Source organism: Pavona decussata, unplaced genomic scaffold (genome assembly GCF_977016875.1).
Source record: "Pavona decussata unplaced genomic scaffold, jaPavDecu1.1 SCAFFOLD_48, whole genome shotgun sequence".
Classification (NCBI taxonomy): domain Eukaryota; kingdom Metazoa; phylum Cnidaria; class Anthozoa; order Scleractinia; family Agariciidae; genus Pavona; species Pavona decussata.
In genome coordinates this window covers 3,720,001-3,747,416 of record NW_028145470.1, presented here as the reverse complement: position 1 = coordinate 3,747,416, position 27,416 = coordinate 3,720,001, and the positions used below count along the sequence as shown (strand labels likewise).

The 27,416-nt window shown below is 40.8% G+C and overlaps 2 protein-coding genes and 1 long non-coding RNA gene across 7 annotated transcripts in view; 2 read left to right on the top strand and 1 right to left on the bottom strand.

The window, feature by feature from the left end:
• The first annotated feature begins 354 nt into the window (after positions 1–354).
• On the top strand, positions 355–17,366 carry LOC146481842 (betaine--homocysteine S-methyltransferase 1-like). 2 transcript variants are annotated; one of them, XM_085107910.1, is made up of 10 exons: positions 355–465; positions 4,336–4,360; positions 5,680–5,818; positions 6,759–6,850; positions 7,869–8,063; positions 9,776–9,923; positions 11,153–11,335; positions 12,827–12,957; positions 15,016–15,113; positions 16,998–17,366. In XM_085107910.1, exons 3-10 carry the CDS (start codon positions 5,737–5,739, stop codon positions 17,083–17,085), a joined length of 1,017 nt encoding a protein of 338 aa, XP_084964036.1. In that variant the 5' UTR covers positions 355–465; positions 4,336–4,360; positions 5,680–5,736; the 3' UTR covers positions 17,086–17,366. The 2 variants fall into 2 exon arrangements, with proteins under 2 accessions (XP_084964036.1, XP_084964035.1); XM_085107909.1 differs by lacking the exon at positions 355–465 and adding an exon at positions 1,016–1,182.
• Positions 17,367–19,855: 2,489 nt separating this feature from the next.
• LOC146481841 (S-methylmethionine--homocysteine S-methyltransferase BHMT2-like) overlaps positions 19,856–27,416 on the top strand; it is a 36,300-nt gene continuing 28,739 nt past the window's right edge. For 3 of the 4 annotated variants that reach the window (XR_014864322.1, XM_085107923.1, XM_085107922.1), the window contains exons 1-2: positions 19,856–20,387; positions 22,767–22,791. Coding sequence is in view for 2 of the 4 variants with exons in the window: in XM_085107923.1 (XP_084964049.1) it covers positions 20,329–20,387; positions 22,767–22,791 (84 nt within the window). In the remaining 2 variants the exon portion in view is untranslated. The remainder of the gene's footprint in view (positions 20,388–22,766; positions 22,792–27,416) is intronic. The other variant, XM_085107924.1, reaches the window with a different exon arrangement.
• Positions 27,001–27,416, bottom strand: part of LOC146481840 (uncharacterized) — a 30,424-nt gene continuing 30,008 nt past the window's right edge. The window contains exon 3 of the long non-coding RNA XR_014864343.1: positions 27,001–27,416. This exon is cut by the window's right edge and continues 951 nt beyond it. This is a non-coding gene — a long non-coding RNA (uncharacterized LOC146481840).

Sequence of the window (27,416 nt, the reverse complement as noted above, 5' to 3'; positions counted from 1 at the left end):
TGCGCCGTTAGACCAAAGCTAAACGCTGATAAAAAAGCGAGATTTCCGAACTGCGTTTTAAATAGTGGAGACTTGAAAACGCATTACCGTCTGGACGAGAAAAAGCCGATGCGCTTTATAAAGAAGGCGCATTCGTATGGACGGGAAAAAACGATACCAAATTGAAATACTCGGTCAAGTGAAAACGGGGACTTCCGAAAAACGAGGCGTAGACACCATTCTAGCGCAGGCGCAAAAAGCGCGCGCGCGCCTCACGTAAGCGCCGTGACGAATCTGATTGGCTGATTTTTGCGCGCGCGTTTTTTATCCTTTGTTACGTCACAAACGAAAGCTTTCAGTTGAAAAACAAAAATCACTCGCTTCAGACGTGTTTTTGCGAGGAGAGAAAAGCGACGAGGTAACTCGAGATGAGAGGCGCTTTAGCTTCTTCAAAACTTGGAGGAAGGAGGAAAAAGAACTTAGAAGGTATTGTATGCTTTTGTTGTTTTTTCAAACATATTTTTACGAAGGAGTTTCAACAAAATAACATTGGAGGAAAAAAGCGTTGTTCTCCGTCTGGGAGCGATCATGTATTTTTCCGCTTCTATGTTTTTCACACTGCTTTCTAGGATTTACGGGATAGCCTGCGTACTTTAACTTTTAACTTTAATTGCACTCTAAGCAACAACTACAATTAACAACTTCAAAATAGTTCAACTTCTTTTCATACAGAGCGGTGAGGACGGCAAGTCGCAGTTGTTTTGGACCATGCTTTGCAGTACACAATGGGCCGTGTGAAATCTTCCATTTGAGTTTGTTGTTGTGTTTCCCCGTGACGGCGGGCTTGCGTCAGCATCAGTGTGTCAGCATGCTACGAAAATATCAGCGGTAAAGCAACGAACTCCACAAGGTCGCGAGAAGAAGGGCTTTTCTGTCGGGAGTGCATTTTTCAGAAAGCACAACGATGACTCGCCTTCCTTCAGGAAGACTGATCCTCAGTCCACGATTCCTGATCTCGGATATCGATTTTCCGGAATGCTTGGCTCAAATCACATGCCTTCCCTTATCCGCGCACTTTCTCCTCGCCACAATGGCCACAACTTGGCGTCATCTTGTGCCCTTTTTAAGTCGATCAAACAGATTCCACGATACAAAATGTCTGATACCGGCGACATACTTGAAGAGATTAACTTGCATTCAGAGGTAACGAAAAAGATGACAATGATGTAATGCTTAAATTAACATTGACTTTCCCATAGCATTTATATGAATTATCCAAAGCACCACTGCGTGAATATCAATGATATTATTGGACATTACGCAGTTTAATGAGTTTGTTGTTTGTATCTTATCAATTCACTGCTTGGGTCTACCTTCGCTTTTCATTTTTACCAGAGCTTTGGCTACCTGTGATGTTCATTGCAAATTTAGTGTCGCCTTTGCGTGACTAAGCCATCTAAGAGCCAAGAAATAATCGAGGGCAACTACAGCTGAGTTGCTCGCTCGATCGCACGTTCCGCTCGTTCATTTGACGGAAATCTTTGTGAGGTTTCTTACGTACCCTTGGTTGAAGAGAAGGGCTTGTTTGAGGGTGTTCAGGCAAACATCGTTAAAATTACAAAAATGCATCGGATTTGGGTGTATTTTGAGCCTCACTAACTCCGCTCAAATTAACGGATTTTGACACCGAATGTGTCGTTTAAAAGAACTTTGGGACAAAATTATTTCTGTTGAATATAAACAACAGATTCCGGCTAGAACGGCCGTAAACGAAACTTTAAAACATCCTACATGTAAATTTCGTATGCTTAATTGAATAGCCATCAATGTATGCATGCGACCCGTGGCGAACTGAAGTTTAACTCTCTCTCTCAAAACAATGCTCAGGTCAAAAAAATAGACATATCTCCATTAGACCTATTTAACGCATATTTTGGCCAAAATAATAAATAGTCTAGAGTGCATTTTGTTTATGCGACGATGCGATGGTGCTGGAAATTTCGAAGCGCTTTCGTCTGGAAGGGGAGGATTGGAGAGTGGAATCGTAGATGAGGATTAGTGGACGAGATTTTGTGGTTTCTCGAATTTTTATCAACAGTACGTTGGGTGACTGTAGTCAGGGTAATTACTCAGAAGATGAAAGTAGTTCATTCACCACTTTATTGCGACTGAGGTCAGGTTAATTGTAAACATTAGTGGCTCTTTGTAATAGGCCTTATCACGGTTTTCGACGCCATTTTGATGGGTAGGCAAACAGGCTTGAAATATCAGTGTTTATATGGAAATCCGATGTCAGAAGCGATGTTTTATGAAAATTATTTGACATCGGATTCCCATACAAACACTGTTATTTCAAGCCTGTTTGCCTACCCGTCAAAATGGCGTCGAAAACCGTGGTAAGGCCTATTCAAAGGAATTAATCACAAACGTTATAAAATTTGGTGAACTAAATTGAATTTCTTCATCTTCGGTATGCAAATTTGTCATCAGGTGTTGTATCTGTTGTGGCTTATAACGTAAGCTGCAAAACAGTACTGTCACTGTACATGTTTTTTTTGTAAGACTGCGACCGATAAACGCGGGAGGCCCAGTGGAGTAACGAGGCTTGCCCGCGAGTTGACCGCGGTCAAACGGAACCTCTCAAAGATGATAAGTTTTCTTTTGAGTCTGCGAGTTCATTAAGTTGTTGCGTTCGACGAAGAAAGAACGCACTCCTTATACAGATTGGAGTCGAGATTATATGGGACAGTCAACGAATGAATAGATCTTGGGACGCGTATCTGGCATCCCCCGCAGATTTTACAGGGGAGGATGACATCATCACCAACTTGGTAAAGGAGAGTGAGCCTGGAATCTAGATCATCGAACGCACTCCCCAATCTTTAGCGAATGATTATTACTAGTTTAACGATTTAGGAGGAAGTGTTTCTCGTCTTGAAATCTTGAAGTGTATGTGGAGACTGGTAAACCCTGTCTGTTTTCTGTTTGAATATGTGTCATCTCGAAAACCAATTCACCCGATGTTTCCTGAAACTCTTTTAGTATTTCTTAAAATTATTTCCTTAAAAACTCACATATTCATCCTAAATTTATCATCTTTGAGCTCTCAAGTGAAAACTTCATCTTTAACTTTAATCTTTAATTTTATCTTTAAAGGACTATTCCCTCACTTTTTATGTTTACGTGCGGTTAAGCCTGTGAGTTGCTACACGATTGCAAGTTTCCACGTGCGCAACCCTCGGCTTACAACGATTATCAGTCACTGCATGGTTCTCGATCAATCACTTGATTCTTACATACCGTCTGTTGTATTTGTTACAAGAGAAAACTGATTTTTTGGTTGGATGTTGGTGAAGTAAAACAGGCCGATAGTAAAAGACGGAAGAAAGGCGGAAGAGGAATTCTACCTTAATCACAGTCTAGCTACAATAGGACCCCATGCTTAACTTATTTAGGGCGCATTCCTCTGTTACTATTCAAGAACAGAAGTACACGGAATAGACGATATTCATACTCTTTTGGGACCTATACTGTTTTCAGAATGAACAGAATGGTATTCTGTTCATTCTTCCCCTGATAACAGAATGAACGGAATACAGTTTAGTCAGAATAAGAGGAATTGCGTTCTTTTGGAAAGGTTTTCGATTTCAGGTTTCTGGGAATAGGTGGAATTGTGTTCTTTTGTGGACTGATGTCCTGTGTATTCAGTTTTTCCTGAACTGGAATAAGAAAATAGTCAGAATTGACCCAAAAGAATGTGCCCTTAGATTACTAAATCCTTCCTTGAACGCCGAAACCTTCACTGTGAATCGTCGGCGGAACAACCTGTCGTAACCACGTGACTCAAAAGATTACAGAGATTTAGAATAACGATCTCGACAAACGGCAAACGGCAGAATGACCACTAGACCAGGTTTTTTAAAAAGATGTTTATCTTACATTTGTCGCTCGCTGTTTCCAGTTTGCCAGTAACTATTCTCATCTGTGTACTCATTTTTTCAAGAAAACATAAACGCGAATCTCACGTTTGCCGTTTGCTAATAGGGAACTTAAGCGCAGACGTTTTTGAGCCACGAACGGCAACCGGAAATTGAATATTTTTCCTTTTTGGAGCGTTTAACGCCATCGCATTTGTAACATCAAGCCGCAGTCACCAACAAGAGCTTTTCTTGTCCGTGGTAAGGAGCAAAACCACGCCAAAGAAGGACACATTCGACTTCCGGTTACCGTCCGTGGCTCATGAACGTGAATAGAGGACACTCGTACTTGGAATAGGCGACACTCGTACGAATGCCCTCACTCTTCAAGAGACAAGCTCAACGTAACTTAACTCCAATCTTGTTTTTCTATCCACAGTACCTCATTTTCCACCGACAGAAAGGTAAATTGAAGTCCTATTGTTTGAACTAGTTGTTTAACGTGAGTGGTCCACGTGTGAAGCAATCTCATACTTTTGTTGCTATATGCTATAGAACGGGCCAGACCTCTAAAATTTGTACCCATTTTCAGACCTGAGGGGTGCTTTGCATTTGCCAGAACTGCCTATCCAGACGGGCCAGTCTGTAAATTGAATGCGTCATTTTGAAAGGATGGTGCGGTTCAATCTTAAAAAATAATCACTCAGAAAACGGTACGCGCTACTTTGAAGAAATTCGAAGGACTAGGAGAAAACTTATCCTTCAAATCGGTATACCTTATTATAGGATATTAACAATGCACGTTGACAACGCGAAGAAAATTTACGTTACACCAAATTAACGCGAATTTTTCAAAAGTTAGGTGTACATGCATTAAATTAACGCCAATTTTTTGATAAGCATCTTGCTTTATTTACTGCGATTTTCATAATTCTGCAAACTCGCACTTTACATTTCTGAATGCCAAACTGTGTTTTGGCTTCCGTCAATGAAACCTTCCAAGACAAGTGCACGGATGTTTCTAAGTTTTTTTTTAAGCCGAAAATTTGGTTTTGAAGCCTAACTAGACCCTATCAATTCAAAAGATAGTGACTCTGAAGACCCAATAGAGGAGTCATGAACTAATAAGGTTTTGTAATAAAATAAAGGTGCTTTAAAATAACAATGTTGTAAAATAGCATGCATTAAATTTACATCGACATTAATTAAGATACATTAAATTAACGCGAATTTTGTAAAATTGCGTTAATAAAGTGCATCGTCAATTTCCTATAATAAGGTATATACTATAGGGGAGTAGGGGAGTATCCCATCCTCGGAAGCAACCACGACGGCAACGCCAACGAAAACGCCAAATATAGAAGTTCGCTTTACTTGCACAACTTCACGATTATTGCAATTTGTTCAACTTGTACAAGCTAGACAGACTATGAAACATTCGCCATCATGTGTTCCCGTTCTCCACAAAATCTTGCCTTTGCTCATTTCACGTTGTTGTTCGGTAGAGGACATCAAAGAAATGTACCATAATATATAATGCACTTGAAGGGCCATTACTTTTCTGCTGGTGCACATAGCTTAAATCCTTTGTTTTGGGACGAGTTCTCGTTGTCGTCGCGGTAGTTGCTGCCTAAACTCTTTCTAAACAGTGCTCTACCACTGCGCCGCGCCATCCCCTCCCCTCGATCACAGAGAGCGTACATTTGGCACTTAATTCTAGAACTTCGCACTATACCAAGCTACAATTATCATGTTTCCTCCTTTCTCCTTTTATCTGGCGCAGAAAGGTACTGTTCTGGACCATTTGAATGAAGGTAAAGTGCTTGTTGGTGATGGAGGTATGACGTTTTGTTTGGAGAAGAGAGGATATGTACGAGCAGGGCCCTGGACACCAGAATGTACCGTGGAAAGTCCGGAAGCAGGTTAGAACTTACTTCATTTCCATTCCCAGGTGCTTGAACTTTTCTGAATAGTGCGTCTGAGGGGGATTATACTTCTTAGTCGAGTAATGCGTCTTCCACGATAAATACAGCCAAAATTTGTATTCTTTTGACTACGAGTTGGGCGGGCTGAATACCGATACCACATACTCGATGTCATCGATACCGGATATCGTTGAAAATAGCGAGCGAGAAATATCCGCTGTTTCGATCTCTTTCGATACTACTCGCGTGACCTCTCATTGACGTTGTGAAGGCTGTTTTAGTGCCAAAAACTGAAAAAAACCAATATTTCGCAGTTTATGTATATATGGGCTGTTGCACTGTGCTCGAAGCCGGAAAGTATGGCAAAAATTAAACTTGAAACACTGGTGCTATGGCTGTGTTTTTAGACGTTTGCGATACATTAAGAGTTTTTTTAGAGTGTAGATGATAGCATCACAGAAAAGCCTTGGATGGTGACGTCACAATATCGGTTTCGATATCGAAAAAATACTAAATATCGTACTCGTATCGGATCGATTTGCAAAAACTGGTATCGGCCGGCCCACCCTAAGCGATTGGTCTGTTACTTTTCTTAGGGATAGTAAAGCCAACACAACACGCGAACGATCGCGAAAGCTGCCTCCCGCGAGTAGACACAACGTGCATCGCGCGCGGCTACTTGCGGGAAGCGATTTTTGCGCGCTCCCACGTGTTTCCCTCGATCTACGTTACCTGAGAAAGTGGAAGACTAGTTACTTCAATAGTGTGCAATGGTCCACTCAGACGTTGTTTGGCAGGGTAATTAACGAAATGTTTTTTTTTTCTCGCTTACTGCCACTGCTTCTCCAACTCGCTTGTTGACTTTCAGCAGAACAATGGTTATTTTTTTGAGCTTTTCCAGTACTTATCGTTTTTTTATCACAAAATTTCATTTCAGTCCGCCAGGTTCATCGTGAATTTCTCCGAGCCGGAGCAGATGTCATTCAGGCGTTTTCTTTTTCCATGGACGACAAAGCGATAGATGAGAAGGTACTATGAACAATAACTTGGCTTGAAAAGGACGGTGCCTACTTTCGTTACTGCGCATACGTTCTGCGTATCTCGAGATACTTGGGCTTCCTATAGGTGGTGCCTACTTATACAGGGATATTTTTGCGCGGTGTAAAACTATGCGGAGAAAGCAGAACTTAGCAAGTGCTCCTGGTATCCAAAAAGAAATGTTGGGGTAACCATGCATTTTTCAGAGATAATAAAGCTTCAATTTTAGAAAAAAACGCCACACATTACTTTGTATTTTACTGGTTTTTTTAGAATAGTTGTTGCTTAATTTTCTCTGAAAAATGCGTGGTTACCCCCAATTTTCTTTTTTCATTTCAATAGCCCTTGCTGGGATCTGCTTTCCCCTCATAGTCATAAACCACACAAAAATACTTCTTTATTAGTAGGCACCGTCCTTAAAGGACAGGACAGTTTTTAAGGAGTACATGATGGATTTCTAATGACTGTAGCAGTTGATTCAGCCGACGATTCATTTGGATGTGTTTTAATGCCGGACGCGTTGAACTCTTTCAGTTTCAAAACTTCATCTTGCAGAACATTGAAAAACCCTGAACATACCTCATGAGAGTGTTCTTAAAGGGTATTTATTTCAACGGCCACTCCACAGCCTCAAAAGTTGAAACCTTCTTATACAGGATAGTAAACAGTAAGATAGTAAAGTCCCGCTCACTAGCTTTGATTTGAATGGTCACACTTCAGGATTTCATCCACAGAATCAAAAGAAAAACTACTTTGTACTGCGTAATTAATAGTGCTACAGGAAAGTACAGCTCAGTAGCTTTCATTTGAATAGTCACACTTCAGGATTTCATCCACGGACTAAAAAGTTAGAATCACCTTGTACAGCATAATAAACAGCACCACAGGAAAGTACTGCTCAGTAGCTTTCATCTGAATGGTCACAGAAGGACTCAAACAGTACGATTATATCTATTAAACATATTCACCACCTTCGAAAAAAAAACCACTTTTTTACCTTATTTAACAGAACGAAGAAATCAATCAGTCGGCATGTGACCTGGCCAAGGGCGTGGCCCAGGAGGGAGGGGTGTTCTGCGCAGGCTCGATCTGTCAGACAGCAACACTTTACACTGAGGGAGCTGGAAAGGACTTCATACAGAAACGGTTCGACGAACAAATTCAGATATTTCTCAGGAATGATATGGATTTACTGATTGCTGAGGTAAGCTAAATGCCCCGAAGGGAATTAAAATATTATATTCGTCCTCTTTGTTACTGTACCTTTGTCCGTCACGAAACGCATCTATTTCGTAGAACCTGATTGTCACCATTTGCCAAGTTTTCGAAGTTACTAAACACTGTAAACAGCACATGTTTGACAAATGTTTACACTCAAATGCAAGTTCTGCCAGCCCTAACATGTTGTTGACGAAGTTGGCGAGATTTAAGACTAGTTCTATTTCGTGGCAAATATTCTCCCACCCAACCGTCCCCAATAAAAACAGGCCTTACCCACCCGACCCTAATTAAAAGCAACAAGGACATCTTGTAGATATGCTACAAAGATCCGGCAAATGCACCTAAAATTAGGTAACAAGAACAAACAGAAAAGATATTAACACGGGGACACTTTGGACAGATAAGGTTGTATGAGCTTATGCTGTTGCCATCAAAAACAGCTTTTTCGCACAGATGGAAAAATCTGCCAACTGTTGTTACTACGTTCACACGCGACGACTTCTATTTGTCCACACGAATGCGTATGCTTTAGTTTCTCGTGCGAACACGCCTTTAACTGAGGTTAGAGTGGGTTTTGAAACGCATTAAACAAAATCCGACAAACAACAACAACAACCTTTATTTCCTCATGGTAATTAGCTTGTTATAAGTACATTCTTGTATAGTAAAAATTTAATTTATTTTGAATAATTTTGAGGTAACGATTGAGGATGGAGGCCAAGTTAACCATCCGATTTTCTAGTTGGCCTCCATATTACGTAATGATGTTTAAAAATGAATGACAGGCGAGGGACCAAAAATGAGGAGATTTAAAATAAAAATAACTAAAGGAATAAGTTACAATAACTAATAAAAGAAGATTATGATATTTTGTTGGTACAAGTGTACGGTAAAGATCAGCTAAAAGTATTTTTAAAAAATTGTTCAGACAAGTTACTCGTAAGGTTATCGGTACAGAAGCTTAGAAAGGAACAGCATAACGCCGTGTAGTTACAAATACGGTTAAATACGGCTAATAGTGTCTAATTGTCTAACTGTTTATGTCACGAGTTATGTAAAATCAATCTGTGTTACACGGTACGGTTTTAACGATGTCTTTTAACGTAACAATATTGGGTTAACATTTTTTACCGAGTCGGATAATTTACAAGCAACATTTCATTGCAGTAACGTGATGCAAAACTTGAAAAGCAGATCAATACCTTGAAATATGTTGCCTTAAGAAATCTCTTGGTTAATTTTTTATGAAATATCTGATTTAGAAATCGTTTGATGTAACGTCACCTCAAAGGCTTTGATGTCGGGAAAGCGCGTTGAGTTCACGTGAGGTCCTTTTCGCCATTGTTGTGGCGGGAAGTCCTTGGCTTTGCGCCCTTGTGCTTGCTACCTAAGGTTAGGTGTAACAAGCAAAAGCAGTTTGTCCGACGTAAGCGTAAAGTGTAACTCTAGTGACACTCTCTAATATTTATGATTGCAAATCAACATCAGCTGGCTCATAAATTGAACGGAAAATCGAATTTTCGATCGTACGCATAATCCAGATTCAGGCACCGGCTGTATGGAACACTACGGGGGATTTTAGTGTTGCATATTCACCCGGGAGTTTATCAATCTTCTTTTTTATTGTGAAAACAGCTATGTAAAAGCCAGCTAGTGGTGTTAATGTATTTTACACACCCTCCCCTCTCTCCCTAGTTCTTTGAATATGCTGAGGAAGCTGAGTGGGTGGTAGAGGTGATGAAGGCCACAGGAAAACCAACTGCCATCACTATGTGTATTGGTACTGCTGGGGACAGTAACAATGAATCTGTTGGAGAATGCGCAGTTAGACTGGCAAGAGCAGGTGATTGTCTTTAGATGACAACTTTCACGTGAGTCCTTGTTACCTACAATACAGAGGGGGGGGGGGGGGAGGGGGGCGGGCTGTGATTCACCCTTTCACTCTTGACGAATACACACGGTAGTTTTACATGCCCGTGTGCAATTTCGTAGAAGAGCGTCTAGCGAGAAGTTCCTTTACGCCCCTCCAAACTTAGCTATCCAATGCTCTTAACCATTTCAGTGAGGCTATGTCAAGTTTACGAATGTTTGGTTTATCAACAGTGTTGATAACTTAAGGTAAATTGCCACCGTAAAGAAATTCAAGTGCTGACGTTTCGAGCGTTTGCCCTTCGTCAGAGCGAATCAACAAAGGGATAACGTTGGAAACGTCAGCACTGGAATCAAATACATTAAGTTTATTAAAAACACATACAAAGAGAAGATAAGCACTGCTCGCAGTTAGCTACAGTTATTCGAGGCGAGCAGTGGTTTTGACGCATATCAAATAACAGCAGTTCAACCTCACTGTACAGTTAAAGAAACGAGATTTACGATAAGAAGATACTTAGCCGATCACTTAACAATATTTAGAGTAAAACAGGGAAGTTATATTACTTTGATTATTTTTAAAGAGTAAAGTTAGGCGAGCATAGCCATAGTGCGAAACATAATACACAAGTACGTTATAAAGTTGACAAGAGCAGGATGGATTATGCAGATATAATACGCTGAGTTTTCAAGATATTTTCACTTTTTGGTCCAATCAGATAGGTTCAATGTAATCATCTGTCTCTGAGGATTTTTCAAGAAGCAAATTACGGATTTTGCGTTTAAAATTCGTTTTGGGCGTGTGACGCAATTCAATAGGCAGGCTATTTCAGACTGAAACACCGACGCGTGAAAAGGACTTATTTTGTTTTCCTAATCTAGAGTATTGGACGAAGAAATTACCTCTTGACGATGATCTTGTGTTCTCTCTTCGGTGGCAATTTCCCTTTAGTTATCAACTCGTTGATAAACCAAACATTCGTTTCTACTCCCCACCGACGCAGCACCACAGTTTCTTTAGAAACTAACCTCCTTATATATCAAGATTACCACCTGAAGTTCTCAACCACAAATACCACTATCCTAATTTAGCTTTGTCCCCTTTCTTAAAGGGCCCATAAAGGTCACTGTAAGGTTACTTACTAGCATGCCTTAGGAATCTCGCAGTTGTAATCTCGTTGAATTTTTTCTTGCTTTTGCCAGGTGCCGATCTCATAGGCGTCAACTGTAAGTTTGATCCCACCACGTCCATTGAAACAGTCTGTTTGATGAGAGAGGCATTGGATAAAGAAGGGCTTAAATGTCAATTGATGCTTCAGCCTGTTGGTTATCACACTCCAGACGCCGGTAGAACAGGTTTTTCAAGTTTGCCTGAGTTACCCTTTGGTAAGAGCTCACCGCTAACTTTACGTTCACCTTGCTGCGTGCAACCTCGTTCCCAGGTAAAACCGTGGGAACGAGGTTGCGCTGCGTGAAACAACTCGTCTCACAATCAAATGAGCCATTTCCGAGTTGCGTTGAACGTCATTATGAAAGCGAGGCTAAGTGCAAAGTCTTATCATGAAAATTAATTTTCATTCATATGCAAACAAAACTAATTTTCAGATGAAAAGCTTTGCACTTAGGCTCGCTTTCATAATGAGGTTCGCAGCAACTCAGGAATGGCCTATTGTACGGAGCTGTCCGTGAAAAATTCCAGAGTAGTTTAGTATAATTAATTTGACTTAAGGCTCGGGCACACAGTGCAACATTGTACACAAGGGCCAAAGTTGTTCGAAATTGAAAGTTCGCCGAGGTTTCAGCTCTGTTTTTTAAAGGATAACTGTAAGTTTATGGTAAAGGGAAGTCTAAAAACTGAGGGACAAAAACCTTTTTGGAGAGTCTTTATTGAGTGGTAATTACACTCGAATCAAAGTTCACGTTAATCCAGGATTAGCTTAACTGGCCTTTGAAAAACGTGCGCACTGCTTTTTATTTTTACCGTGTGTTCATCCCAATAACCCTCGCAAACAGTGTGAGGCGTAATCATTTTTGAGAAGTAGAATTATCAAATACTTTTAGGAAAGGACAGACGCATCTTTGTCACGTGAAATATTGCGCACTACTTTTCCACCTTCTGTCCCAAATTTAGCAATACGGGTACCTCTTTTGTGATAAGACTATCTCCCTCAGCGTTTTGTCCGTTTATGCTGAGAGAAAGAGGTGTGGAGTGAGAAAAAGCGTATTGTCCAAGAAAAATAAACATGTACACTGACTTCTTCAGCGACCAGTTGGACAAACATTTCTAGCGTCTGACGATAACTAGCGCACCAATGCTATGTCCGTTGCACAAGATTGGACATAAAAGGGGCGTTTCACAGCCGCCAAAATCGCGGCGAAAATCCCATCAAAAATCAGCGTTTTAAACTTCCTTATCTGACGGGCGAGAAGTGTACGCTGTATAGAAAGCAGTGGTGAGTTACTCGAATTGCTGTAGATGTATCGCTCGAAATCTTGTTATTTTTCCCCATTGGTGTTTATATTGTTGAGTTTAAATGAAAAGGACCCACACTTATTTTAAGTGCGTTCGACGAAGAAAGAACGCACTCCTTATACAGATTGGAGTCGAGATTGTATGGGGCAATCAACGAATGAATGGATCTTGGGACGCGTATCTGGCATCCCCCGCAGATTTTCAAGAGGAGGATGACATCATGACCAACTTTACAAAGAGCCTGGGATCGAGATCATCGAACGCAGTCCCTAATCTTTGATTATTACTAGTTTTAAAAGTTAATAAGACGGCATCATGGCGTCTTTTTGTCAGTTCATTTTAGTCACTACATGAACTCTTCTTTTGTTAGTGCTCATGCGATTTATATCTCCTTTTTTCATTAGCCTTGGAGCCTCGTACGCTAACCCGCTGGGATGTGCACAAGTACGCTCGACGTGCCTATGATCTGGGAGTCAGGTATATCGGCGGCTGCTGTGGATTTGAACCATATCACATCCGGGCTATCGCAGAGGAGGTTTGAGAATTCACATACGTACTTCACTAAATTGCCATTCCGCTACATTTAATAATGGACGAATGTTCAAAAACAAACAGAGCGGTTTTCAGTTGAGTGTCGAAAGAAATTTCGCGTTTGCTTTGTTTTGCTTTGCTGCATTCTGTTATTGGTTAGCAAAATTGGCGCTACTTTCTCAACCAATGAGAAACGGCAAAACCACAAACCAATTGTGTCTTGCTCGCCCGCGTTTTCCCGCGCTTGGCACCGGTTACATGTATTTGCTTCGCCTTTTGATTAGTTCATTGGCTGTTTACGCAACAGGACGGCTGATGTGGTGGGATGGCAAATTGTCCTTGTGTGACCAACGTGACGGCCAAGTATTTACGACTCTAGATTGTAACATTCTTACCGCTCGTGATTTTCACGTTGTAACAGATTAGAGAACACCAGTTTTAGTCGAAAATCGCCTAAAAATGTGAAGGTACTAAGATGGCATGTTGGTCACACAACAATATTTCACCGTCCCCTTCCGTCAGTCGTCCTGTTGCGTAAGCTGACTATTGGCTAGAGTGGTACACGGTGATTACTTTGGCTTTTGTTTTAAGACGCCAAAGTGATGCGGTTTTTTTTAAGGAATAGTGATATGAACCAGGACGAAGTCTCGGTTGAGCAGGGGAGGCGTGAGACGAAGTATCAGTCCGAATAAACGCCATTTGAAAAGTGTGCGGTTGAAATTAATGAAATCCGGACCACTTGCGTTTCCAATCAGACTATTCAATTTGGCTGGACCGAGCGTCGCCTTCCACGCAGTCGTTTTTAGGGGACTCGTGGGGAGGAGGTAATACGGGTCTCCTAAAAACGACTGCGTGGGAGGCTAGACCGAGCGCGGAGCAGGAAGAGAGTAAACAAGTGTCATTGACTTAGTGAAAAGTACAGGTATAAAACTATTGGTCGAGGTCTTGAAGATAAAATCTGCATTACTCGCTCAACCAATTCGTCTGGAGCGCGCGCTGTATAGTTGAGCAAACACCGATTAGGCCTGGTTCACACTAGCGCAGAAGCGGAATCGGAATCGAAGTCGAAATCAGAAGAAGCTTCTAACCTAATGTGAACTGATACGACAGAAGTAGAAACGGAAGGCTCGCTTTCGTGTTCCGAAATTCAAAATGGCGGAAGGCCGCATGTTTTCCGTCGTTAATCTTGGGTAAAGGTATTGAGAATGAGCTATGTGATTGGTTGATTCTCCTGCTGACGCTTTCGATTCCGATAACCAGTTCACATTTGATCGCAAGCGATGGAATCAGAAGCTGAATCGGAAGAAAAAGGAAACTTTCTGATCCTTGCGATTCCGACTCCGCTTTCGATTTCGTCGATAGGCCGACAGTGCTCGCAAGAAAAGCTTTTAACGCATAGGCTACCGCTCCACAATTTTCTTTGGGTGGACGTAGTACGTTTCAAATGGCGAAAACGCAAGACCAGAAAAGGGCCATTAGTGTTTCATTATGGATAAGAAAATTTTGTCACTTCGTTCTGGTCTAAGGAGAAATTGAATACGATTGAAGCGTGGAAAGCTAGTTCTGTCGGCCTGAACTGAAAAAGGCTTAGAGCATTTTGTAACCCCCCCCCCCCCCCCCCCGTGGAACTTCAATAGGCGCTTTAATTGAGAAAATCAGTACGTTGTGTTTAAAATAAACTGCTAGTTGTCCCTTTTTTTAGGACGTCGAGAGGGCCAGTTGATCATGCGAGCCAAGAAAGCAAGCTTGACGGTTTTGGAAAGAGCGAAAGAACCGTCAAGAGACTGGAGGAGAGTTTGGGAAAAGCCTCTCCCCCAGTTGGCCCGACTATTCTCAGCTCCTTCGATCTCTCAGCCCAGGCCTTACTCTCTGTCATCACCCATGATCCCTCTCGATCACTCATATTTCTGGTCTGCTCGACCTTCTTATAAAGAGACTGTTGGAAGTCAATGTTTAAGATGAATATGTCCTATTTTGGGTCAATTCTTATGGAATTTGATTACCATTCTGGATCCATGCAAGGAAATAAATAATCGTCATTTTTGTACCAATTTCTTTTCAGCTTGAGCCAGAACGAGGCTTTCTCCCGGAAGCAAGTAAAAAACACGACCCCTGGGGGGCTGGCTTGAAAAATCACCCAAAAGAATGGATGAGAAAAAGGTATGAATTTCTAAAGGACGAAAAAACGATTTGAACTTATTGTTTCTTACCATTTTCTGAAGACTTTCAAAAGCAGTTACCAGCTGAAAATTTTGTAACAATGGAAAACTAATTCATATACATGAAGTACTAACAAATAAAAGAAACTAAACTCAATATAATACAAATTGGTTACTGTTGATTTATACCTGGTAGGCGATAATCTCTAGTTTATTCAGTTTTGCTGTTGTTGTTGTTGTTGTTGTTGTTGTTGTTGTTTTTCACATGGTTACAAATACATTGGATATAACTGACATTGTTACATAAATAGACCGAGGCTTAGGCTAAACTGAACGTAAGATGTAAGAGCTATTCTTATCGTAGGAGCACAGCGTACAGCGGAGACATTTCTCTTATTTTTAACATCTGCATTCAATACGAAATCTTAGATTGATTTTGTTTACAAATTCTGGGAGGAGTAGGGCTTCTTTGCTTAATTTAGAGTTGTATAATGCGGGGAATATGATTCCATTCTCTAAGACTTTCTGCAAATTAAATTTTCAGCTAAGGGATCCAAAAAGAACGATCTGAATTAGCTAACAGAAATATGTCCTTAAAGGCCATAAAACGATCTCAGAGCACAAGAGGCAACATTCTCTTTAGGTGTGCCTGATAAGTGTAGCATTAGGGCGCGCCCTTATAGTAAAAATACGGAGCTTTAGCAAATACGACGGCGATGGTAGCGAAAACGTCATTATTAAAATGAATTTGCGTTTTTTCAAACGTCGTCGCGATTATTCCAACTCGCTTTAAAAGTCAAATGTAGGTGAAATTTCCTAGAGTTGAATTTTTGGAGACCGCACCCAAGTTTAGAAAGAGAAAGAAAAATTCGTCGTCGTGTGTTTTCGTCCTCCATAAAACGTCCCATCAGGAAATTTCACGTCCTAGTCGTGCAGTGACGGAAAAAAAATGCACCAAAAAGTGTAATGCACGTGCAGAGTTGTTGTTTTGGTTAGTTAAGCGTATTGCTTTTTTGCCATTCTTGTTGCCGTCGCCGTCATCGTTGCTAAAGCTCCCTCATAAAAGCAACGCAGGAATAAGCTCAATTATCAACTTAAGAGGAACAGACTCACTCATGTTTCCTGTCTGGAGAGCCGTCGCTCAGGAGGCGATGCGAGGCCCCACTGGTGGGGGACTAGTGGTAGTTTTTAGCTAGGCAAGCGTGTTTCTCTCGCTCTACTATCCCCGAGAGAAATAACAAACTAGTTGCAGTGTAGTGCTATCCCTACGAGGAGAAGAACAATAATATTGTTTCTCCTTGTGCTTTTGCATGTATCGGAATGTCTCTCTCTAGTGTGTGAAAATCATCCTTACTATCGTACCCAGATCTCATTGCAGGTTTAGAAATGTGAATGTGTGAGATCTCCCTTCCCGTCTGACCGTGGGAGACCTGGGGTGCTCACCATTTACATGGAAAACCCGAAAATTCCAGTTAGAAAAGCAAATGGTACGCATCATTCCATTTGGAGTACTTCTGAAATTGTGGGCTTTTGGTCAAAGTGATGCATTTTTATTACTCCTTTTGGGATTTACCCTTGATGTTCATACATTTTGCATGTTATCCATCTTCTGTTAAGGCAAGCTAAATCATTTCGTATTTACGCCGAAAATTTCCAGCGGGAGGTTTGCGTAAATGGTAAGCACCCCTGGTTACAAGATTAAATGGTGCTTAGGTGACGAAGAACGAAACTAATTGAAAACAAAAACATTAGAGTTAGAATAATGTTCGTTGTGTAAAGTGCTACACTGAACGAATGTGAGTAATTAAGTTGCAGAATTGTTAGCCAATTTTCAAGAAGTCGTGCATTTTGTAGATAAAAGTGGTGTTGTATTTTTTGTACCCAGGGCCAACCGAGCTTACTGGGAAAACCTGGAACCTGCTTCCGGTCGTCCCTATTCCCCCGCTGTCAGCAAGTTTGAAGGACCTGCCTGATGACGTCAGAAGGGATTATGTTAACAATTTGAATACCTCATAGTCTTATGAATGGATTGACACTTCAATGAACGTGTGGTTTGAAAGAGAGCATGTTATCAATAATAACTCCAAGGAATTTAATCAGGCTAACATAATCTAATTGATTGCTGTCAATTACAAAACATGTCGGTAGAACGTTTTGTCGAAAACAGTTGACTGGCATTTTGTGTGATTAAAGGCTAAAAAGTTCTTTTTAATTAGAACAACAGGATAAGGGATTGCAGATCATCTTCTGGGCGGCATACAATCTCAGCGAGCAGTATATATTTGAAAAATTAATGTCATTCATAAAGGATATAATTCCTGTTAAGGTAATGGTGACTATATGTGGGGCTAGGGTTAGGGTTATGTGGGTGACTATATGGTACCTTAACATGAATTCATAAATATATTAAATTAAAGGGGCCGTAATTTAGAGCCCTGGGGGACTTCTTGTTTCAAAAACTCCAGTCTGATTGCTGGTCATCGACCTTTAATCGTTGTTTACGTTCCGTTAAGTAAGACTGAAGAAGCCATAAGCCGACAGCCTAGCAAGGAGGAGGCTATGACTAATGGAGTCAAACGCTTTAGGAAGGTCTATAGTAATTGTAGCAGAAAGTTTCTTACTGTTTAGACTTCCTCTCACATCTTAGCATCTTACTTTCTTTAATGGTTTTTGTGACTATCTGTAAGATTTTCTGGTGAACGTCTGATTTCCGACTACGACCGGTCTCCGACTGGTCCCCGACGAAAACGGATAACTCGAACGAACTAATTATCGATGAATGCAATAGACCCTTATCATTCGGCGACCATATTAAATCTCGGGAGAATAAAAGCTTTGTTTTTGCACGGCTAGCCTCGTACTAAATTCGCGTCTGGCCGAGGCTTGACGTGCGAAAACAAAACTTTTTATTCCCCCTAGACTCGACATAGCCACCGAGTGATAAGGGTCTATTCAAGGGATTTGATTGGCTTAGCGGTCATGGTATATGAGCCATTATACCATGCCGGAGAAATAGTGAGCATTTAGTTTTCCTCTCGTCGTTCTTGCAAGCGAAATCAGCAAGATCTAGCAATGTTTCTTGATTGTGTTTAATAAAACATTTATTCCACCCACGCTTGTTGGCTATAAGACGCCGCCGCCGACCGGTTAACCTAGTTGATAGAGTACTGGACTACCGTGCGGGAGGTCGCGGGTTCAAACCCCGGCCGGACCACCACTCAGGGTCTTTAAATAACTGAGGAGAAAGTGCTGCCTTTGCTCTGACATCTGCAAATGGTTAGACTTTCTAGTCTTCTCGGATAAGGACGATAAACCGTAGGTCCCGTCTCACAACCCTTGTTCGTAATAACTCTGTAGGACGTTAAAAAGCCCACTCGCTGTTCGCAAAGAGTAGGGGACGTAGTTCCCGGTCTTGTGGTCTGGTCTTTTTTTGCCCCCCTCATGGTTGGGTGGGTAAATGCTCGGAGATATTAGCTGCATAAGCTACTCTAAAATCCGAGGGTAAATAAAGATTTGATATCATGATAGGCAACTCGGCGCTACACGCCTGGTTGGCTATCTATCTTCTCATATCCAACATGCGCTCGTGGAATAATTGTTAAGAATGCCATGAAAGAAATTGTTGGAAAACTTCAAGATGAAAGAACGTTTTGCTGTTTTGCTGCTGTTTGCCATGAGCGTAATTCTAAACCTCTATTAACATCCATCATCTCCTCACCGTTCACCGTCTATTTCTTATAGTACAAATGGGGAGAATTTAGTTAAACATCGAGGTATGTTGGTGACCGTTTCCTTTATTCTCATCACCTGAATGTTTGGCAAAGTAGTGGTATTGTAATGAGAAATTGGATGCTGGTGATCATCCTGAGCTTGAGGGGTTAAATGTGTCCGTGAATAGCAAATTGTGGGAGAACAAGTACTTTGTAACGTTTTTTTTAAATCAATAAAACTGTTTTTCGAAGTTTTTGATGTTGTTACTGTTATCAACCATTTGAGACCACGAGAAAGCCCATCAGATTTACCTTTTCAAAACGGGGCATTATGTTAAACGAGGCAGTCCTTTTTCTGCAACCTTCGACGCAAACCTTACGGGAGCATTCCGTTATAAAAACTTTCCGTCAGAAAACCTGTTATCCTTGCTACACGCTGCAACGTATCTCGCAACTTTTCGAAAGTAGAAGACTCGTCTACTTTTCTTGCATGCAACTCGCAGCGCAATGTTTCGTTACGGGACAAGTTGTTACAGACGCAAATTTCATTCCCAACTGACTTGTCTCGCAGCGGCATTGTGTTACAAGTTGCAGGAAAAATCTATGGTGTAACAACCCCTTTAGTAGTTTGTAACATAACTTGTGACGATCAAAATCTAGCCGCCACGGGAATGAAGAAAGTGCTTCGGCAATGGCCTTTTTTTATACAAGAGGACGCATTATCCGTCTGGACGAACTTGGGCAAACATTTGTTGTTCGTTGGGTTATGCGTCTCTAGTATAAAAACGGGCACAAGAGGCATTATGCGTCTGAGCGAACTATCTTCCGTTAGGCGTCGTTCAAGACGTCCCCTGATAAAAAACGGTCAATGATTACATCACTGCTTTTTCAGGGTTGCACAGTTCTTTATCCCGTTCTGCAAAGTATCTCGCCAGTTCTGTCTATGTTGGCCAATCCTAGTTCGTTGCGGTCAACTTTGCGGCATTTTCGTTTCTACACCAACATAATCATTATCATTGATCCAAACCACCGTCCACGGACAGTCCCCAATCCTCGTCGTTCAGGGATTATTTTGCTCTTTGCATGCACTTTGTTTGGATTAAGAAAGCAACGCAATCTTTTCATTTTCATCCAAAAAACGAAGCGGAAAAAATCTCGGGGTAACATTTCGCTTGAAGGAATTGAAGGCCTCAAACAAAATCTCAGACAACTCCCTTTTAATATCGCAGACACCCCCGGGAACACGTAATAGCGAGGTGTCCGCAAGTAGAGAGTTGACTGAAGGACACTAACTCGTGGTCCCGAGGGTGTCCGCAATATTAAAAGGGAGTTGACTGAACTGAGTGACATGCCGAATGCCGAATAACACGTCATCACTTTATAGTACACAATACAACTATTGAATAACAGAATTAAATGTCACAGAACTTTGAATTTTGATGGTAATTACGCCTTATACATCACAGGATCGTCACAAACTCAGTGGGTCAACTTGGTCAATCTCAAATGACTGCAGCTGGCTGTGAATTGAGAACGCTAAACATGTTAAACTCGACCAACCAGAGGTGAGTTAACTTATGTAGATTCACTGTAGATTGTGGGAAGTGTTTAGAAGGAGTGGTACGTATTTAATTTCACATTGTCTGTTTACAATTCACCCAGCACAGGAAAAATCGCTCTTTTTGCGGCGATTGTGGGTTGTATCGATTCCGGGTTTGTTTGTCAAAAAAACAATTGTTCGTCTTCGTACCTTCGATCTCGTCAAAAGAAATAAAAATGGGGGGTTAATTTAGGCCGGTAATACTCTACAAGACTAAAACTGTATTAAACAATGATTAAGCGGTTATTTAATGACCGACCGGCGTTTAAATAACGGCGTAATTCGTAATTACTTTGGTCTATACATACGACCATTTCATGAAACCAAAAGGTTTGTCTGTATGTATCATATCGACCCTAAGGTAGGCCGCTAATCCAATGACTTAACGACGACCTTTAGGTCGGAATATATAACAGGGCTTTAAGGTAGCCACTAACCCGATCATCTCCCAAAAACGGCGACCTTTGGGTCGGAATATATAACAGGGCCTTAGGTAGCCACTAACCCGATGACAAAGTAAATCACGAATTTTATCGCTATCATAATTGCCATGACCAACAAACATACTGCGAGCAGTTATTGATCGAGTTTTGATTAATGTATCGAAGTTTGACCAATTACTGCTCGCAGTATGTTTGTCGGTCATTAAATAACCGCTTAATCATAACATTTCGTTTAACTTGGATATAAAATACAAACATCTAACATTTGCACGTGCGTGTTATAATTATAAGCAGCATACTACTAACAATATTACAGTCAATCCACGTCACGCGTGACCGGTATTTTTGAAATTTGAACGGAGTTTGAAATTTATGTGTCAGTTTTGAGCATCGCTAAGGAGATCAATTGTAAATACGATGCCAGTGGTAAATATACAAGCACGCATAGTTCGTCACGAAAATCATTCTGATGTTTATATGCAACGGAGATCGCCAGTAAATGCATACTTCGTTTGCATTGACGAGACTTAGTGTACGTACGCGTAGGGCTTCAAGAAACAGCACAATTGCGTGACCTTGTCGGGTTTTGCTAAAAGGCGCCCCGCGGCCCACCTCAAAGCTCACGTCCCGTACAATGGCTCACGAACGTCTGTGCTTTTACCGGAAGTCGAATGTTTGCTTTTTTGGCGTAGTTTTGCTCCTTAGCAAAGAAAAGGAAAAGCTCTTGTTGATGACTGTGACCTGACGTTACAAACGCGATGGCGTGAAATCGCTCCAAGAAGGGAAAAATTCAATTTTCGGTTGCCGTCCGTGGCTCAATAAGCTCCCACTTCAAGATGGCGGATACTTCCCGTGACAGACTGGTAACTAGCAAAATAACACTTCGGTTAACCTAACTAGCACTCCGGTTAGCTTAATTTAGCTAAGGTAGCTTGCGGTTAGCCTTTATATTTGGGGTTAGGATATCTACTAGTAGTCAAAAAATTGCCGATTGTGGCAGCCAGTAGTCGGTAGTCTAGTGGTAAGGAGCCCGCTTGGACTCTTCGTTCGACTTCAGTCTTTTCTTTTTCTAACTTAAAAAAGTAGGAAAAAGTAGCTAAATGTGTGATTTATAGTATACGCCATCTTAAAATGGGCGTAAAAAAGTGCTTAAATTTATTAATTATGGACTTAATTCAGATCGCCGGAATTTGGCAAAACAGAAAACAGAATTGGCATGGACAACCGAATATTTTACTTTACATCTTTGCGTATTGCTACAATAGAGCGGTTTTCAATTGAGCGTCGTAAAACGGAAACCAAAGTAATTACTCTGGCCAATCACAACAGATGTAAACAACACAACGAGCCAATCAGAATTCGAAGCAAATACATGTAACTGGCGCCAAGCGCAGGAAAACGCGTGCGGCCAAAACACGATTGGTTTTGGTTTGGATTCTCATTGTTTGAGAAAGTGGCGCGAGTTTTATTAACCAATCACAGAGCGTGGTAATGCAAAACCAAGGCAAACGCGAAATTACTTTCAACACTAAACTGAAAACTTTATGCAAACATAACACTTGACTCTGAAGATGACTTCCGGTCAGGTTGTCGAAACGTCAGTCAAAGTCACCCCAAACAGTCCTACACTCACCCGGATGATCATAATTTACGTACTTATGACAACCTTCAAAATTTTCCAAACACTTCACACAAAAAAGCCAATAGCCTTACTAAGAACAGTCCATGCAACGTCTTCCGCTTCGTGTCTTTGTGTCATAACTACAATCTCTTGACAGGGGTGAGGTAGAGTCGCTGTAAAGATATGTTGACAGGAGAGGGGCAGGGCCTGTAAGGTTAGGAGATATGTTTTAAATAAGCCTGTAATACTGTCATCTGTATTTGCTGTCTTTTCTTGACAGGTCCTCGTTTACCACACACAAAAAGGTATGAAAATATATGGTTGAATAATTATTTTCTGAGGCACGCGTCCCATGCAGGATGTACCTTATTGGCACTTAATTTCGCGTTTATCGCGATCGAAAAAAATGGCGAAATTAAAGACCCGCGAATAAAAATCCTCGCGAAATTTAATACCTGTATAGAAAATTCAAATCACAGAAAAAGTTACGAGTTAGCCAATCAGGATACGCGAATTTGATTAACGGTCTCGCCTCCTTGCCAAGTCCAACAGGCAAGTGACGCAAAAACGAATTATTGAAAACATGTCGTTTTGTATTTTATGCCTAACTTGTAAAAAAAAAAAAAGTTTGTTGGGTGGCCACGGTAAGGCGCGTCGCACTGTTACATGTAATAACAACAACATATACAGGATATGTATCGACAAATACACAAATTATTAACTGGTTTTACTGGTAAGTTCCATTTTGTATCTTCTGTCGTGAAATAACGTTAATTTGCAAAGATTTCACATGTGGAGTAGGCAATCTAGCTATCATCTTCATCTGAATCGCTAGATTCGTACAAATCCCTTAGAATAAAATGAAGTTGAGAACGAAATCATGAAATTTAATGCCCTTTTTTCGTATTTCCCTATTAAAATTGCGAAAATAAAACCCCGTGAAACACTTTCTCGCTAAAATCGCGAAATTGAGTACTAATAAGGTAAATTGTAGCTTTTTTATTAAATTATTATCATATTATCATATTATTTCTCTTTTGGAGGCATGGACTGCCAAAAGCATCAGTCCACATGAGTGTACTGACTCGCACTGTGAGGCCAGTCACTCTAATTAATCTCCAAGACAATTTTCACCAGCTTCATAGGCTATTTCCGAGTTGCTTTGAACCTCATTACGAAAGCAAGGCTTCATTCATAGTTTTTATTATGAAAATTAGTTTTCATTCATTGCACTTTGCACATTGCACTAAGCCTCGCTTTCATAATGAGGTTCAAAAGAACTTGGAAATGGTCTAATTCAGGCCAGGGGCCATCTGTGCGACACGTGCAACATGCACTCGTGTGACATGACCAACACGCATGACAACAGTTTTTATGGTGGTTAAGTGAGGGGGAAGAAATGATCATATCAGATTGGAGAACGTGATCGATTTTACCAAGACAAACATTATGACTGACTGACTGACTGACTGACTGACTGACTGACTGACTAACCGACCGACCGACCGACTGACTGACTGGCTAACTGACTGACTGACTGACTGACTTAGGCCCACTGGCCATTAGGCCCGCTTACATAATTAGGCCGATTGGGCCAAGAGGCGCATAGGGTCACCACTAGTAATCCCAATGTTCCCTGTCTTGTGCAATTTTCAATGCCTCGATCCAGATGAGGCCCAGTCTTCCTTTAGTTCCGGTACCGGTGATCTCCGTGTCAGCCATGGCCGATCCCGCCTGTGTCTATCCTCTGGGTCCAGTTTGGGGCTTTTTCGGTGACGTCTTTTGACGTGACCATCTTCGTGCGAAAACATCCATTATTTTTCTGGGCGACCTACACCGTTTTCAACGTCTTACATGGTTGGTAGGGAGATCCGGCAAAAGAAAGAACAACAGAACTATGCTCCCAATCCTAAAACAATGCCGGGCTGCAGGTTTTCAGGGTCCAGTGAAAATAGAGCTTTTGAAAGGTGCAGGTCTACTTTATTTTCGTCTTTAAAGGGGATTAATTTCAACTGTTGGACAATTTTTATTTGTGCGCAGAAGTAAATTTAGCCTGCGTTGAAATGAATGCTGTTCAACTTCATCTTTCATCCCTTAACGTGTGGCGTGAACTTTTTTGGGAGCTACTTTGCGATGTAATCGTGGTTCTTTTTATCTTGTTTTGTGGAAACCAATTTGTTCAATTTAACGTAAGGGAAATCGAGGAAGTCGAATGAACAGTTTCATCAGAGAATTAACCCTTCAATAGCTACTTCTGAATCGCGCAAACGTCCCCCCCCCCCCCCCCCCTCCCCAAAAGAAAAAAAATGGAGAGTGGGGCGGCTACCTAAAACATAATGGATGTTATAACGTTAACTTCAGTATGGCAGCTTGTAAATACTATTCCGTTAAATTCTTCCTTGTCGCTTTCTTTCGCCACAAAAAAATGACTTCCGCTTGTAGGGTATTTTATATGCAATTTCCTCATAGCGTGACACGCCATCAAAACATCTCACGCGATTTTTCTAGTACTGAGTGAATTGATGGATTACTACCTTCTGTCATCACTAATTCTTCGTGTTTCTTGAGAAAATATTTCGGCAGGTGATTGGGGAAGACCACATTAACAGCTCGAACCGAACTGATACAGCACAAATGTTCCCTGTCGACCTAGAAACTCATAGACGATATCAGCGCCTGTACAGAGTAATATTAAATTTGACGTGCTTTGAAACCGAAATTTCAAGCAAAAACAACGAAAGAAATTATGTTTGCTAAACACGTTGTGTAACTATAATTTATTTGTTAAATCAAACAAACTGGGTAAATTGCAATTGTGAATGGTAATGGTAACTGGCAACCTTTTGAGTACATTATTTTTGCCGATCGTTCGACAATAGCCCATTTTACAGATGTGTGCTAAGTGACCTGGTCTTGAATTGGAAGCGAGGCTGGGGGTGACCTTGTTTTGATACAAACCTCACTGCTTTTCATATGTAGATCATACTGTTCTTATGCTAACTAGTTTCATTAACATACGAAAAGCAGTGAGGTCTGTATCAAAACAAGGTGAACCCCAGCCTCACTTCCAATTCAAGACCAGGTCACTAAGCACACAACTGTAAAATGGCCTATTAAACAAAACAGTGCCGGTTACTTCATTTCGAAATAAATTCAATTCTCCTTTGATTAATGATTAATGATTTGTTTTGTGGAAACCAATTTGTTCAATTTAACGTAAGGGAAATCGAGGAAGTCGAATGAACAGTTTCATCAGAGAATTAACCCTTCAATAGCTACTTCTGAATCGCGCAAACGTCCCCCCCCCCCCCCCCTCCCCAAAAGAAAAAAAAGCGGCTACCTAAAACATAATGGATGTTATAACGTTAACTTCAGTATGGTAGCAGGATGGTGGGTTTGTAAAGTGATTGACTACCACAAGAAATTTACAACAAATTCTTCCTCAGCTTTTGCGGGGCAGATGTTTGGAGCTTTAAAACAACGAAGCATGCGCAAGTTAAGTAAGCTCATACAACGCGGCGGTTTTAATTATTTTTCGCAAGTTTTGGGTGGTAATTGCTTATGCAGAGATAGAATATTAACAAAAGGTACTGTTTCTCTTAGAGTTGCGTTCTAGTTAACTGAATAGGTCGTTTTTGTAAATTACACATCTAAGATCAACAATGGCGTTACCATGAAATCCATTCGGTTAAAGATGACAGTCTACATGCGTGTAAAACCTTGCTTGGCTCGATATTTTCTTTTCTTAACGTGTGAGAAAATTAGACTATTGGTTTAACTTTTTCACTGGTTGTTCTAACAAGAAGTCTACAAGCTTAATTACTCGGTCGCACCGAGAAATGCAATCATTTATTACACTTCCGGTGTGTCACCGATAGAATATTAGCAATCTGGGATGTCACGCGATGCATGATTCCTGGAAATACTGGCGACATAATTTCATTGAACACTTTAAGGAGAGGCAAAAAGAAAAAACAGCAACAACAAAAGTGAATAAACACTCTTTTTTTTTATAAGACTTTATTTTCTAAGAATATCTAGGCTGTAATTTCTTTTTAAGAATATTTTGAGAATAAACCCGAGGCTGAGATTTTGAAAAGAATGTAATTTGTAAATACGATACAAATATGTTTTTAACTTAACCGTATAAAATTATTGCTTTATAAACGGCAATACTAGCCAATAAAACGATAAAACCTGCACTGGCGAAATGTTTAATGCTACGGACAGTTCGATACAGATCAACACCAAACACTTTTAATTGCTACCCCAATACATTGTAAAACGGAAATATCATACGCTATATAATCTAAGCTAGAATATTCACAAGAATATTTTCAACATCCGTAGCACTGCCAAAGAATGCTCACGCGCTTGCTCATTTTCTTTGTCAAATTGGGCCAAATCTCCCAATTAATCCGCGTACGTGTAATCTAATTTTCAACTGTATATAAGAAACACGACAGTAACTATCGATAAGAAGTGCTGACTGTTCTGTTCTTGTCATATCGTATGTGAAGTGTGTAATAGTGCGGTTTTCAATTGAGTGTCGAAAGTATTTTCGCGTTTCGTTTGGTTTTGCATTACGACGCTCTGTGATTGGTTAACAAAACTCGCGCCACTTTCTTAACCAATGAGAATCCAAACCAAAACCAATCGTGTTTTCGCCGCAAGCGTTTTCCCGCGCTTGGCGCCAGTTACATGTATTTGCTTTAAATTCTGAGTGGCTCGTTCTGTTGTTTACATCTGTTTTCGATTGGCCTGAGTAATTACTTTGGTTTTGGTTTTATCACACTCAATTGGAAACCGATCTATTCATGTATGACTGACGAAACAAATAGATTCTTTTGACTCTCTTTGGACTCTCAATAGATCTCAATAGAAGCCCTGTTAAAAAAAAACCCATTGGATTGCATGAAGGGAAAAACTT

Coding starts and splice junctions, on each gene's coding strand:
- LOC146481842 (XM_085107909.1), top strand. CDS start 1,070: ATGGCCACAACTTGGCGTCATCTTGTGCCCTTTTTAAGTCGATCAAAC. Junction 4,361..5,679: donor CATTTTCCACCGACAGAAAG/GTAAATTGAAGT, acceptor TATCTGGCGCAG/AAAGGTACTGTTCTGGACCA. Junction 6,851..7,868: donor ACAAAGCGATAGATGAGAAG/GTACTATGAACA, acceptor CTTATTTAACAG/AACGAAGAAATCAATCAGTC.